This window comes from Oncorhynchus keta, chromosome 3 (assembly GCF_023373465.1).
Source record: "Oncorhynchus keta strain PuntledgeMale-10-30-2019 chromosome 3, Oket_V2, whole genome shotgun sequence".
Classification (NCBI taxonomy): domain Eukaryota; kingdom Metazoa; phylum Chordata; class Actinopteri; order Salmoniformes; family Salmonidae; genus Oncorhynchus; species Oncorhynchus keta.
Window position 1 is genome coordinate 34,718,529 of NC_068423.1, and position 16,254 is coordinate 34,734,782.

The window sequence follows — 16,254 nt, forward strand, 5'->3', positions numbered from 1 at the left end:
AGGATTTTATAGCATGACAAATTCGTGATGGTACCTGCCCATTGAACCATATTGCAAATGCACAGTGACTTTGCAAAAGTGAGAAAAACATAAACAAATGGACATGATGAAATCAACACAACAGGTGATGGAAATGTACAACTATCACTGCTCAGCCATCCTGTGTTCATCAGACCAGTCAATTTTGCATTTTTGAGCATGTCAAATTTCATATGGTAAATGCACATTGAAACATATTGCAAATGCGCGCGCACTTGCAATATGATTCTATAGTGAAAAACATCACCTAATGGACATGATGAAATCAACACAACAGTGATGGAAATGTACAACTATCACTGCCCGGCCATCCTGTGTCCATCAGACCAGTCAATTTTGCATTTTGAGCATGTCAAATTTCATATGGTAAATGCACATTGAAACATATTGCAAATGCGCGTGCATTGCAATATGATTCTATAGTGTAAAAACATCACCTAATGGACATGATGAAATCAACACAACAGTGATGGAAATGTACAACTATCACTGCTCGGCCATCCTGTGTCCATCAGACCAGTCAATTTTGCATTTTTGAGCATGTCAAATTTTATGGTAAATGCACATTGAAACATATTGCAAATGCGTGCATTTGCAATATGATTCTATAGTGAAAAAACATCACCTAATGGACATGATGAAATCAACACAACGAGTGATGGAAATGTACAACTATCACTGCTCGGCCATCCTGTGTCCATCAGACCAGTCAATTTTGCATTTTTTGAGCATGTCAAATTTCATATGGTAAATGCACATTGAAACATATTGCAAATGCGCGCGCACTTGCAATATGATTCTATAGTGTAAAAACATCACCTAATGGACATGATGAAATCAACACAACGAGTGATGAAATGTACAACTATCACTGCTCGGCCATCCTGTGTTCCCATCAGACCAGTCAATTCAGAATTTAAATGCATTTACACCATATTTTATTTTGGTTACCATTGAAACATATTGCAAATGCACGTGCATTTGCAATATGATTCTATAGTGTAAAAAACATCACCTAATGGACATGATGAAATCAACACAACGAGTGATGGAAATGTACAACTATCACTGCCCGGCCATCCTGTGTTCCCATAGCGAGCATTAATATCAGAATGACCGGTAAATGCATTTACAACCATATTTTAATTTTTGGGTTACCAGTTGCACAACAATGCACGTGCATTTGCAATATGATTCTATAGTGAAAAAACATCACCTAATGGACATGATGAAATCAACACAACAAGTGATGAAATGTACAACTATCACTGCTCGGCCATCCTGTGTTCATCAGACCAGTCAATTTCACATTCCTGCAGGATTTTTGAGCATGACAAATTCGTGATGGTACCTGCCCATTGAACCATATTGCAAATGCACAGTGACTTTGCAAAAAAGTGAGAAAACATAAACAAATGGACATGATGAAATCAACACAACAGGTGATGGAAATGTACAACTATCACTGCTCAGCCATCCTGTGTTCATCAGACCAGTCAATTTTGCATTTTTGAGCATGTCAAATTTCATATGGTAAATGCACATTGAAACATATTGCAAATGCGCGCGCACTTGCAATATGATTCTATAGTGAAAAAACATCACCTAATGGACATGATGAAATCAACACAACGAGTGATGGAAATGTACAACTATCACTGCTCGGCCATCCTGTGTTCATCAGACCAGTCAATTTTGCATTTTTGAGCATGTCAAATTTCATATGGTAAATGCACATTGAAACATATTGCAAATGCGCGCGCACTTGCAATATGATTCTATAGTGAAAAAACATCACCTAATGGACATGATGAAATCAACACAACAGGTGATGGAAATGTACAACTATCACTGCTCGGCCATCCTGTGTTCCATCAGACCAGTCAATTTTGCATTTTTGAGCATTTCAAATTTCATATGGTAAATGCACATTGAAACATATTGCAAATGCGCGCGCACTTGCAATATGATTCTATAGTGTAAAAACATCACCTAATGGACATGATGAAATCAACACAACGAGTGATGAAATGTACAACTATCACTGCCCGGCCATCCTGTGTTCCCATCAGCGAGCATTAATATCAGAATGACCTGTAAATGCATTTACAACCATATTTTAATTTTATGGTTACCAGTTGAACAACAATGCGTGCATTTGCAAAATGATTCTATAGTGAAAAACATCACCTAATGGACATGATGAAATCAACACAACAAGTGATGAAATGTACAACTATCACTGCTCGGCCATCCTGTGTTCATCAGACCAGTCAATTTCACATTCCTGCAGGATTTTTATAGCATGACAAATTCGTGATGGTACCTGCCCATTGAACCATATTGCAAATGCACAGTGACTTTGCAAAAAGTGAAAAAACATAAACAAATGGACATGATGAAATCAACACAACAGGTGATGGAAATGTACAACTATCACTGCTCAGCCATCCTGTGTTCATCAGACCAGTCAATTTTGCATTTTTGAGCATGTCAAATTTCATATGGTAAATGCACATTGAAACATATTGCAAATGCGCGCACTTGCAATATGATTCTATAGTGAAAAAACATCACCTAATGGACATGATGAAATCAACACAACAGTGATGGAAATGTACAACTATCACTGCTCAGCCATCCTGTGTTCATCAGACCAGTCAATTTTGCATTTTTGAGCATGTCAAATTTCATATGGTAAATGCACATTGAAACATATTGCAAATGCGCGCGCACTTGCAATATGATTCTATAGTGAAAAAACATCACCTAATGGACATGATGAAATCAACACAACGAGTGATGGAAATGTACAACTATCACTGCTCGGCCATCCTGTGTCCATCAGACCAGTCAATTTTGCATTTTTGAGCATTTCAAATTTCATATGGTAAATGCACATTGAAACATATTGCAAATGCGCGCGCACTTGCAATATGATTCTATAGTGTAAAAACATCACCTAATGGACATGATGAAATCAACACAACGAGTGATGGAAATGTACAACTATCACTGCCCGGCCATCCTGTGTTCCCATAGCGAGCATTAATATCAGAATGACCGGTAAATGCATTTACAACCATATTTTAATTTTTGGGTTACCAGTTGCACAACAATGCACGTGCATTTGCAATATGATTCTATAGTGAAAAACATCACCTAATGGACATGATGAAATCAACACAACAAGTGATGGAAATGTACAACTATCACTGCTCGGCCATCCTGTGTTCATCAGACCAGTCAATTTCACATTCCTGCAGGATTTTTATAGCATGACAAATTCGTGATGGTACCTGCCCATTGAACCATATTGCAAATGCACAGTGACTTTGCAAAAGTGAGAAAACATAAACAAATGGACATGATGAAATCAACACAACAGGTGATGGAAATGTACAACTATCACTGCTCAGCCATCCTGTGTTCATCAGACCAGTCAATTTTGCATTTTTGAGCATGTCAAATTTCATATGGTAAATGCACATTGAAACATATTGCAAATGCGCGCACTTGCAATATGATTCTATAGTGAAAAAAACATCACCTAATGGACATGATGAAATCAACACAACGAGTGATGGAAATGTACAACTATCACTGCTCGGCCATCCTGTGTCCATCAGACCAGTCAATTTTGCATTTTTGAGCATGTCAAATTTCATATGGTAAATGCACATTGAAACATATTGCAAATGCGCGCGCACTTGCAATATGATTCTATAGTGTAAAAACATCACCTAATGGACATGATGAAATCAACACAACGAGTGATGAAATGTACAACTATCACTGCCCGGCCATCCTGTGTTCCCATAGCGAGCATTAATATCAGAATGACCGGTAAATGCATTTACAACCATATTTTTATTTTGGGTTACCAGTTGCACAACAATGCACGTGCATTTGCAATATGATTCTATAGTGAAAAAACATCACCTAATGGACATGATGAAATCAACACAACAAGTGATGAAATGTACAACTATCACTGCTCGGCCATCCTGTGTTCATCAGACCAGTCAATTTCACATTCCTGCAGGATTTTTATAGCATGACAAATTCGTGATGGTACCTGCCCATTGAACCATATTGCAAATGCACAGTGACTTTGCAAAAGTGAGAAAACATAAACAAATGGACATGATGAAATCAACACAACAGGTGATGGAAATGTACAACTATCACTGCTCAGCCATCCTGTGTTCATCAGACCAGTCAATTTTGCATTTTGAGCATGTCAAATTTCATATGGTAAATGCACATTGAAACATATTGCAAATGCGCGCACTTGCAATATGATTCTATAGTGAAAAACATCACCTAATGGACATGATGAAATCAACACAACGAGTGATGGAAATGTACAACTATCACTGCTCGGCCATCCTGTGTCCATCAGACCAGTCAATTTTGCATTTTTGAGCATGTCAAATTTCATATGGTAAATGCACATTGAAACATATTGCAAATGCGCGCGCACTTGCAATATGATTCTATAGTGTAAAAACATCACCTAATGGACATGATGAAATCAACACAACAGTGATGGAAATGTACAACTATCACTGCCCGGCCATCCCGAGTTCATCAGGCCAGTCAATTTTGCATTTCTGCAGGATTTTTGAGCATGTCAAATTTCTTACGTCATTTGGCCCACAAAAAAATCCTTATGCACAATTAAAAAAATATATAAAAAAATATGATAATAAAATTGGACAAAAGTATATTCATACAGTTCTTACACATGTAATTGACAAAAAATTGAAAGAATTTCAAAACGGTCCAGAAAGCACTTTTTAAGGGTGTGTGAAGTTTTTACAAAATTTTGACATTTTTGACTTTTGACTTTGACTTCCTGAAATCATATTGGAATTGGACAAAACATATTCCTTATGCGCATGTAAAAAAAAAAAAAAAAATTATGATAATAAAATTGGACAAAAGTATATTCATACAGTTCTTACACATGTGTAATTGACAAAAAATCGAAAGAATTTCGAAAAACGGTCCAGAAAGCACTTTTTTATGGGTGTGTGAAGTTTTTTACAAAATTTTGACATTTTTGACTTTTGACTTTTGACTTCCTATGAAATCATATTGGAATTGGACAAAACATATTCCTTATGCGCATGTAAAAAAAAAAAAAAAAAATTATGATAATAAAATTGGACAAAAGTATATTCATACAGTTCTTACACATGTGTAATTGACAAAAAATCGAAAGAATTTCGAAAAACGGTCCAGAAAGCACTTTTTTATGGGTGTGTGAAGTTTTTTACAAAATTTTGACATTTTTGACTTTTTGACTTTGACTTCCTATGAAATCATATTGGAATTGGACAAAACATATTCCTTATGCGCATATAAAAAAATTAAAAAAATTATGATAATAAAATTGGACAAAAGTATATTCATACAGTTCTTACACATGTGTAATTGACAAAAAAATCGAAAGAATTTCCCGAAAAACGGTCCAGAAAGCACTTTTTAAGGGTGATAAGTTTTGAAAAAAAGTTCATTTTTCAAAATTTTACTTTTGGACATTAATTTGGGTTACATCTCCAATATGAAAAACCCGGTGGAGCGCATTTGCCCCCTGTTGAATTTTTAAAGTGTTACAACTGGCAATTACCATATGGCATTTGCAATACACTTTGGATGAATCAACGCCCGGGTGGGTGGTATTGGCCAATGTGTATATGGTTTGTCCGATGCCAATGACATGCCATTCATTTTGTCAATACAGGGGTATTCCCTTACATAACAAAGCCATCACCTACAGAGAGATGAACCTGGAGAAGAGTCCCCTAAGCAAGCTGGTCCTGGGGCTCTGTTCACAAACACAATCCACAGAGCCCCGGACAGCAACACAATTAGACCCAACCAAATCATGAGAAAACAAAAAGATAATGACTTGACACATTGGAAAGAATTAACAAAAAAACTGAGCAAACGAGAATGCTTTTGGCCCTAAGCAGAGAGTACACAGTGGCAGAATACCTGATCACTGTGATTGACCCAAAGTTAAGGAAAGCTTTGACTATGTACAGAATCAGTGAGCATAGCCTTGCTATTGAGAAAGGCCGGCATAGGCAGACCTGGCTCTCAAGAAAAGACAGGCTATGTGCACACTGCCCACAAAATGAGGTGGAAACTGAGCTGCACTTCCTAACCTCCTGCCCAATGTATGACCATATTAGAGACACATATTTCGCTCAGATTACACAGATCCACAAAGAATTTGAAAACACACCCAATTTTGCAAAACTCCAATATCTACTGGGTGAAATTCCACAGTGTGCCATCACCGCAGCAAGATGTGTGACCTGTTGCCACAAGAAAAGTTAAACCAGGGAAGAACAAACACCATTGTAAATACAACCCATATTTGTGCTTATTTATTTTCCCTTTTGTACTTTAACCATTTGTACATCGTTACAACCCTGTATATATACATAATATGACATTTGTAATGTCTTTATTCTTTTGAAACTTCTGTATGTTTAAACTTCTTATGGCTGCAGGGGCAGTGTTGAGTAGCTTGGATGAACGGTGCACAGAGGTGCCCAGAGTAAACGGCCTGCTCCTCAGTCCCAGTTGCTAATATATGCATATTATTATTAGTATTGGATAGAAAACACTCTGAAGTTTCTAAAACCAATGATGTCTGTGAGTATAACAGAACTTATTTAGCAGGCAAAACCCTGAGAAGAAATCCAAACAGGAAGTGGGAAATCTGAGGTTGGTCGATTTTCAACCCAGCCCCTATTGAAGATACAGTGGGATATCGGTTATGTTGCACTTCCACTAGATGTCAACCGTTTTTAAAAACTGGTTCCTTGATGTGGGATGCTCTTTGAGTCAGTGGTCTGGCAGAGAGCCAGGTCCTGGTCATACGCATTTCACATTATAGCGACCTGCATTCCATGGCTTTTCTACAGACAATGGAATTCTCCGGTTGGAATGTTATTGAAGATCTATGATAAAAACATCCGAAAGATTATTTCTATACTTAGTTTGAAATGTTTCTACAACCTGTAATATAACTTTTTTAAGTTTTCGTCCGACGTTCGGCTGGACCTGCACGAGCGTTTGGATTTGTGTACCTAAAGCCCTAACAAAGGTAAATACTGGACATTATCGAACAAATCAAACATTTATTGTGGAACTAGGATTCCTGGGAGTGCATTCTGATGAAGATCATCAAATGTAAGAGAAGTATAGCTATAATTCCATGTGTAACACTTGTATTGAAGTCCTATGAGTGTCATCTGATGAAGTTCATCAAAGGTTAGTGATTCATTTTATCTGTATTTGTGCCTTTTGTGACTCCTATCTTTGGCTGGAAAAATGGCTGTGTTTTACTGTGGCTTGGTGGTGACCTAACATAATCGTTTGTGGAGCTTTCGCTGTAAAGCCTATTTGAAATCGGACACTGTGATTAACAACAAGATTACCTTTAAAACGTTATAAGATACATGTACAGTATGTTTGAGGAATTTTAATTATGACATTTCTGTTGTTTTGAATTTCACTGGCTGCTGTCACATCGATCCCGTTAACGGGATTCCAGCTCTAAGAAGTTTTAATGTTTACTGTGAATTTTGATTGCTTATTTCACTTTTGTATATTATCTACCTCACTTGCTTTAGCAATGTCAACATTGTGTTTCCCATGCCAATAAAACCCCTTGAATTGAATTGAGAGATGGGGAGGAGAGAGAAGAAGAGTGATTGAGATTGTGAGAGAGCGATTGTGTGTGTGTGAGAGAGAGAGAGGTAAATTGTGATCGTGAGAGTAAAAGAGTGGGTGCGACAGAAAGAGAGAGAGAGAGAGAGAGAGAGAGAGAGAGAGAGAGAGAGAGAGAGAGAGAGAGAGACAGAGAAAGAAAAAGAGAAAGAGATAAAGAGTGTGAGAACAGGATAAACACATTGTAAGGTTTGTCCAGGTGCTCAGCTCCTTACCTGGATCCATCTGGCAGCTTTCTATCGAAGGAGGTGGATCGTGGGATAGCAGTCTGTCCCTGCTGAAGGACCTGCTGTCCCATCCTGTCTCTGCCTGCCCGGTCGGGGTGTCTCTGGGTGGGGGAGCACCGGGTGTTGGGATTGGACGGCTGACCTGCTGACGTGGGTACCCTGTGCCAGGTGGTGTTTCGTCTAAATGGGGTCTTGTACTCACATGGCGTCCCCTCACTGTCCAATTTATACTCTACCATTGGGATACGGTACAGCTCAGAACATCCCCTAGAGAGAGAGAGAGAGAGAGAGAGAGAGAGAGAGAGAGAGAGACTCAAGGACGGGGAGTGAAACAGGGCTGCCCAATAAGTCCAACACTATTTAACATCTACATTAATGAATTGGCAAAAACATTAGAAGAATCGGCAGCACCTGGTATCACCCTACACAGCACTGAAATCAAGTGTCTGCTGTAGACAGATGACCTGGTGCTGCTGTCTCCCACTAAAGAGGGTCTGCTGTCTCCCACTAAAGAGGGTCTGCTGTAGACAGATGACCTGGGCTCTGACCGTTAACCACAGGTTCTGTCAGACCGAGGCTCTGACCGTTAACCACAGGTTCTGTCAGACCTGGGTTCTGACCGTTAATCACAGGTTCTGTCAGACCTGGGCTCTGACCGTTAATCACAGGTTCTGTCAGACCTGGGTTCTGACCGTTAACCACAGGTTCTGTCAGACCTGGGTTCTGACCATAATATATATATATAATGATATTCGAAAAAAGGTCTGGAAATCAGGATGACAAATATAAATTCTATTTGGACACAGTTCTATTAGAACACACCAAAAACGACACATATCTAGGACTAAATATCAGCAACACAGGTAGCTTTCACATGGCTGTGAATGAGCTGAGAGACAAAGCAAGAAGAGCATTCTATGCCATTAAAAGGAAAATCTAAATCAAAATTCCAATTAGAATCTGTCTCAAAAATGTTGAATCAGTTATAGAACCAATTGCTCTATGTGGCAGTGAACTACGGGATCCAGTCTCTAATAATGAATTTACCAAATGGAACAAACATCCAATCGAAACACTGCATGCAGAGTTTTGCAAGACTGTATTGCAAGTGCAAAGAAAACCTCCAAATAAGGCACGGAGAGCAGAATGGGGTCAAAACCCTCCTCATTCAGATAGAAAAAAGAGACATCACATTTGACAACCATCTAAAAACAACAATGTCAAGAGATGAAAAAAAGAGTCCACTCAGCCAGCTGGTTCTGAGACTCAGTTCACCAACCCAAACCAACCCCATAGAGCCTCAGGACAGCACTCAGAAAATCTGGCCCTACCAAATCATCACAAAACAAAAATAAAAATATTTCATCTTTTGGAAAGACACCACAAGAAATCTAAGTAAATTTCAATGCTATTTGTCTCTAAACAGACAGTACATGTTGGCAGACTATCTGACCACTGTGACTGATAGAAAACTGAGGAAAACATTGACTAGGTACAGACTCAGTGAGCACAGTCTGGCTATAGAGACCAGTCGTCACAGACAAACCTGGCTGCCCAGAGAGGACAGTCTGGCTATAGAGACCGGTCGTCACAGACAAACCTGGCTGCCCAGAGAGGACAGTCTGGCTATAGAGACCGGTCGTCACAGACCAACCTGGCTGCCCAGAGAGGACAGTCTGGCTATAGAGACCGGTCGTCACAGACCAACCTGGCTGCCCAGAGAGGACAGTCTGGCTATAGAGACCGGTCGTCACAGACAAACCTGGCTGCCCAGAGAGGACAGTCTGGCTATAGAGACCGGTCGTCACAGACCAACCTGGCTGCCCAGAGAGGACAGTCTGGCTATAGAGACCGGTCGTCACAGACCAACCTGGCTGCCCAGAGAGGACAGTCTGGCTATAGAGACCGGTCGTTACAGACCAACCTGGCTGCCCAGAGAGGACAGGCTGGCTATAGAGACCGGTCGTCACAGGCCAACCTGGCTGCCTGTCCTATTTGGTGTCCTCTAAGGGGTGTCCTCGGATGGGGGACAGACCCCTCCTGTCTCAGCCTCCAGTATTTATGCTGCAGTAGTTTATGTGTCGGGGGCTAGGGTCAGTTTGTTATATCTGAAGAACTTCCTGGCTATTTGGTGTCCTGTGTGAATCTAAGTGTGCGTTCTCTAATTCTCTCCTTCTCTCTTTCTTTCTCTCTCTCGGAGGACCAGCCCTAGGACCATGCCCCAGGACTACCTGACATGATGACTCCTTGCTGTCCCCAGTCCACCTGGCGGTGCTGCTGCTCCAGTTTCACTGACCTGAGCCCTAGGACCATGTCCCAGGACGACCTGACAGATGACTCCTGTCCCCAGTCCACCTGGCCATGCTGCTGCTCAGTTTCAACTGTTCTGCCTTATTATTAGACATGCTGGTAATTTATGAATATTTGAACATCTTGGCCATGTTCTGCCACAGCCAGAAGAGGACTGGACAGGTCGGTTTTGGCCTTTCTAGGGAGACCACCGTCTTCACACCTGCACCAACCTGGCTGCCCAGAGGGACAGTCTGGCTATAGAGACCGGTCTCACAGCACCTTTGAGATAGGACAGTCTGGCTATAGAGACCGGTCGTCACAGACCAACCTGGCTGCCCAGAAGGATAGTCATTTGATTCACAGACCAACCTGGCTTTCTGGGTATAGAGACCAGTCGTCACAGACAAACCTGGCTGCCCAGAGATGACAGTCTGGCTATAGAGACCAGTCGTCACAGACAAACCTGGCTGCCCAGAGAGGACAGTCTGGCTATAGAGACCGGTCGTCACAGACCAACCTGGCTGCCCAGAGAGGACAGTCTGGCTATAGAGACTGGTCGTAACAGACAAACCTGGCTGCCCAGAGAGGACAGTCTGGCTATAGAGACCGGTCGTCACAGACCAACCTGGCTGCCAAGAGATGACGGTCTGGCTATAGAGACCAGTCGTCACAGACAAACCTGGCTGCCCAGAGAGGACAGTCTGGCTATAGAGACCGGTCGTCACAGACCAACCTGGCTGCCAAGAGAGGACAGTCTGGCTATAGAGACCGGTCGTCACAGACCAACCTGGCTGCCAAGAGATGACAGTCTGGCTATAGAGACCGGTCGTCACAGACAAACCTGGCTGCCCAGAGAGGACAGTCTGGCTATAGAGACCGGTCGTAACAGACAAACCTGGCTGCCCAGAGAGGACAGTCTGGCTATAGAGACCGGTCGTAACAGACAAACCTGGCTGCCCAGAGAGGACAGTCTGGCTATAGAGACCGGTCGTCACAGACCAACCTGGCTGCCCAGAGAGGACAGTCTGGCTATAGAGACCGGTCGTCACAGACCAACCTGGCTGCCCAGAGAGGACAGTCTGGCTATAGAGACCGGTCGTCACAGACAAACCTGGCTGCCCAGAGAGGACAGTCTGGCTATAGAGACCGGTCGTCACAGACAAACCTGGCTGCCCAGAGAGGACAGGCTGGCTATAGAGACCGGTCGTCACAGACCAACCTGGCTGCCCAGAGAGGACAGTCTGGCTATAGAGACCGGTCGTCACAGACAAACCTGGCTGCCCAGAGAGGACAGTCTGGCTATAGAGACCGGTCGTCACAGACAAACCTGGCTGCCCAGAGAGGACAGTCTGGCTATAGAGACCGGTCGTCACAGACCAACCTGGCTGCCCAGAGAGGACAGTCTGGCTATAGAGACCGGTCGTTACAGACCAACCTGGCTGCCCAGAGAGGACAGGCTGGCTATAGAGATCGGTCGTCACAGACCAACCTGGCTGCCAAGAGAGGACAGTCTGGCTATAGAGACCAGTCGTCACAGACCAACCTGGCTGCCCAGAGAGGACAGTCTGGCTATAGAGACCGGTCGTCACAGACAAACCTGGCTTCCCAGAGAGGACAGTCTGGCTATAGAGACCGGTCGTCACAGACCAACCTGGCTGCCCAGAGAGGACAGTCTGGCTATAGAGACCGGTCGTCACAGACCAACCTGGCTGCCCAGAGAGGACAGTCTGGGTATAGAGACCGGTCGTCACAGACAAACCTGGCTGCCCAGAGAGGACAGTCTGGCTATAGAGACCGGTCGTCACAGACAAACCTGGCTGCCCAGAGAGGACAGTCTGGCTATAGAGACTGGTCGTCACAGACAAACCTGGCTGCCCAGAGAGGACAGTCTGGCTATAGAGACCGGTCGTCACAGACAAACCTGGCTGCCCAGAGAGGACAGTCTGGCTATAGAGACCGGTCGTCACAGACAAACCTGGCTGCCCAGAGAGGACAGGCTGGCTATAGAGACCGGTCGTCACAGACCAACCTGGCTGCCCAGAGAGGACAGTCTGGCTATAGAGACCGGTCGTCACAGACAAACCTGGCTGCCAAGAGATGACAGTCTGGCTATAGAGACCGGTCGTCACAGACCAACCTGGCTGCCAAGAGAGGACAGTCTGGCTATAGAGACCGGTCGTCACAGACCAACCTGGCTGCCCAGAGAGGACAGTCTGGCTATAGAGACCGGTCGTCACAGACAAACCTGGCTGCCCAGAGAGCACAGTCTGGCTATAGAGACCGGTCGTCACAGACAAACCTGGCTGCCCAGAGAGGACAGTCTGGCTATAGAGACCGGTCGTCACAGACAAACCTGGCTGCCCAGAGAGGACAGTCTGGCTATAGAGACCGGTCATCACAGACAAACCTGGCTGCCCAGAGAGGACAGTCTGGCTATAGAGACCGGTCGTCACAGACAAACCTGGCTGCCCAGAGAGCACAGTCTGGCTATAGAGACCGGTCGTCACAGACAAACCTGGCTGCCCAGAGAGGACAGTCTGGCTATAGAGACCGGTCGTCACAGACAAACCTGGCTGCCCAGAGAGGACAGTCTGGCTATAGAGACCGGTCATCACAGACAAACCTGGCTGCCCAGAGAGGACAGTCTGGCTATAGAGACCGGTCGTCACAGACAAACCTGGCTGCCCAGAGAGGACAGGCTGTCTATAGAGACCGGTCGTCACAGACAAACCTGGCTGCCCAGAGAGGACAGTCTGGCTATAGAGACCGGTCGTCACAGACAAACCTGGCTGCCCAGAAAGGACAGTCTGTCTATAGAGACCGGTCGTCACAGACAAACCTGGCTGCCCAGAGAGGACAGTCTGTCTATAGAGACCGGTCGTCACAGACAAACCTGGCTGCCCAGAGAGGACAGTCTGGCTGCCCAGAGAGGACAGTCTGGCTATAGAGACCGGTCGTCACAGACCAACCTGGCTGCCCAGAGAGGACAGGCTGTGCTCACTCTGCTCCAGGGGAGAGGTAGAGACAGAGCTGCATTTCCTATTACACTGTGACAAATACTCAGACCTAAGAGAATATTTATATCCCAAGATTATAATTCAATACAAAGAATTTGAAACTATAAAATCAAATATTTATTTAACGTGCAGTTTTGGCAGCCAAATATGTGTCCTCCTGCCACAACCTGAGGGACAGACAGTGAAAAGTGAAAAGTAATGTCGATAATATTTCTCATCTTGTTTTGTTTTGTCTTTCATACCAGGTCATGTGTCTTCTCAGTCATGTGTCTTCTCAGTCATGTTGACACTGGTCTACTACCAGGTCATGTGTCTCCTCAGTCATGTTGACACTGGTCTACTACCAGGTCATGTGTCTTCTCAGTCATGTTGACACTGGTCTACTACCAGGTCATGTGTCTTCTCAGTCATGTTGACACTGGTCTACTACCAGGTCATGTGTCTTCTCAGTCATGTTGACACTGGTCTACTACCAGGTCATGTGTCTCCTCAGTCATCTGACACTGGTCTACTACCAGGTCATGTGTCTTCTCAGTCATGTTGACACTGGTCTACTACCAGGTCATGTGTCTCAGTCATGTTGACACTGGTCTACTACCAGGTCATGTGTCTTCTCAGTCATGTTGACACTGGTCTACTACCAGGTCATGTGTCTTCTCAGTCACCTTGACACTGGTCCACTACCAGGTCATGTGTCTTCTCAGTCATGCTTGACACTGGTCTACTACCAGGTCATGTGTCTCCTCAGTCATCTGACACTGGTCTACTACCAGGTCATGTGTCTCCTCAGTCATGTTGACACTGGTCTACTACCAGGTCATGTGTCTTCTCAGTCATATTGACACTGGTCTACTACCAGGTCATGTGTCTTCTCAGTCATGTTGACACTGGTCTACAACCAGGTCATGTGTCTTCTCAGTCATGTTGACACTGGTCTACTACCAGGTCATGTGTCTTCTCAGTCATGTTGACACTGGTCTACTACCAGGTCATGTGTCTCCTCAGTCATGTTGACACTGGTCTACTCGTCTACCAGGTCATGTGTCTTCTCAGTCATGTTGACACTGGTCCAGTACCAGGTCATATGTCTTCTCAGTCATGTTGACACTGGTCTACTACCAGGTCATGTGTCTTCTCAGTCATGTTGACACTGATCTACTACCAGGTCATGTGTCTTCTCAGTCATGTTGACACTGGTCTACTACCAGGTCATGTGTCTTCTCAGTCATATTGACACTGGTCTACTACCAGGTCATGTGTCTTCTCAGTCATGTTGACACTGGTCTACAACCAGGTCATGTGTCTTCTCAGTCATATTGACACTGGTCTACTACCAGGTCATGTGTCTTCTCAGTCATGTTGACACTGGTCTACAACCAGGTCATGTGTCTTCTCAGTCATGTTGACACTGGTCTACTACCAGGTCATGTGTCTTCTCAGTCATGTTGACACTGGTCTACTACCAGGTCATGTGTCTCCTCAGTCATGTTGACACTGGTCTACTACCAGGTCATGTGTCTTCTCAGTCATGTTGACACTGGTCTACTACCAGGTCATGTGTCTTCTCAGTCATGTTGACACTGGTCTACTACCAGGTCATGTGTCTCCTCAGTCATGTTGACACTGGTCTACTACCAGGTCATGTGTCTTCTCAGTCATGTTGACACTGGTCCAGTACCAGGTCATATGTCTTCTCAGTCATGTTGACACTGGTCTACTACCAGGTCATGTGTCTTCTCAGTCATGTTGACACTGATCTACTACCAGGTCATGTGTCTTCTCAGTCATGTTGACACTGGTCTACTACCAGGTCATGTGTCTTCTCAGTCATGTTGACACTGGTCTACTACCAGGTCATGTGTCTTCTCAGTCATGTTGACACTGGTCTACTACCAGGTCATGTGTCTTCTCAGTCATGTTGACACTGATCTACTACCAGGTCATGTGTCTTCTCAGTCATGTTGACACTGGTCTACTACCAGGTCATGTGTCTTCTCAGTCATGTTGACACTGGTCTACTACCAGGTCATGTGTCTTCTCAGTCATGTTGACACTGATCTACTACCAGGTCATGTGTCTTCTCAGTCATGTTGACACTGGTCTACTACCAGGTCATGTGTCTTCTCAGTCATGTTGACACTGGTCCAGTACCAGGTCATATGTCTTCTCAGTCATGTTGACACTGGTCTACTACCAGGTCATGTGTCTTCTCAGTCATGTTGACACTGATCTACTACCAGGTCATGTGTCTTCTCAGTCATGTTGACACTGGTCTACTACCAGGTCATATGTCTTCTCAGTCATGTTGACACTGGTCCAGTACCAGGTCATGTGTCTTCTCAGTCATGTTGACACTGGTCTACTACCAGGTCATGTGTCTTCTCAGTCATGTTGACACTGGTCCACTACCAGGTCATGTGTCTTCTCAGTCATGTTGACACTGGTCCAGTACCATTGCTTTAATGTATTGTTGTTCTCATTAATATTGTAGTTGTTGTTAATGGTAATCCCATGTCCACTACTACTATTATTATTGTTGTTGTAGTTGTTGTTAATGGTAATCCCATGTCCACTACTACTATTATTATTGTTGTTGTAGTTGTTGTTAATGGTAATCCCATGTCCACTACTACTATTAATATTGCTGTTGTAGTTGTTGTTAATGGTAATCCCATGTCCACTACTACTATTATTATTGTTGTTGTAGTTGTTGTTAATGGTAATCCCATGTCCACTACTACTATTATTATTGCTGTTGTAGAGGACAGGCTGGCTGTTAATGGTAATCCCATGTCCACTACTACTATTATTATTGCTGTTGTAGTTGTTGTTAATGTTAATCCCATGTCCACTACTACTATTATTATTGCTGTTGTAGTTGTTGTTAATGGTAATCCCATGTCCACTACTACTATTATTATTGT

At 43.6% G+C, this 16,254-nt stretch overlaps 1 protein-coding gene and 2 long non-coding RNA genes across 6 annotated transcripts in view; 1 reads left to right on the forward strand and 2 right to left on the reverse strand.

Annotated features, from left to right (window-relative positions):
• LOC127915957 (uncharacterized) overlaps nt 1-3,182 on the reverse strand; it is a 6,538-nt gene extending 3,356 nt beyond the window's left edge. The window contains exon 1 of the long non-coding RNA XR_008093135.1: nt 2,809-3,182. This is a non-coding gene — a long non-coding RNA (uncharacterized LOC127915957). The remainder of the gene's footprint in view (nt 1-2,808) is intronic.
• LOC118363521 (signal-induced proliferation-associated 1-like protein 2) overlaps nt 1-16,254 on the reverse strand; it is a 434,866-nt gene that overhangs the window by 191,867 nt on the left and 226,745 nt on the right. Inside the window, exon 12 of the mRNA XM_052497073.1 lies at nt 8,010-8,288. Within this exon, the coding sequence (XP_052353033.1) occupies nt 8,010-8,288 (279 nt within the window). The remainder of the gene's footprint in view (nt 1-8,009; nt 8,289-16,254) is intronic.
• LOC127915954 (uncharacterized) lies at nt 13,544-15,258 on the forward strand. 4 transcript variants are annotated; one of them, XR_008093132.1, is made up of 4 exons: nt 13,544-13,806; nt 14,147-14,318; nt 14,625-14,968; nt 15,098-15,258. It is a non-coding gene; the product is annotated as an uncharacterized LOC127915954 (long non-coding RNA). The 4 variants fall into 4 exon arrangements; XR_008093129.1 differs by lacking the exon at nt 15,098-15,258 and having other exon boundaries at nt 14,625-15,090; XR_008093131.1 differs by lacking the exon at nt 15,098-15,258 and having other exon boundaries at nt 13,544-13,763; nt 14,104-14,318; nt 14,625-15,090.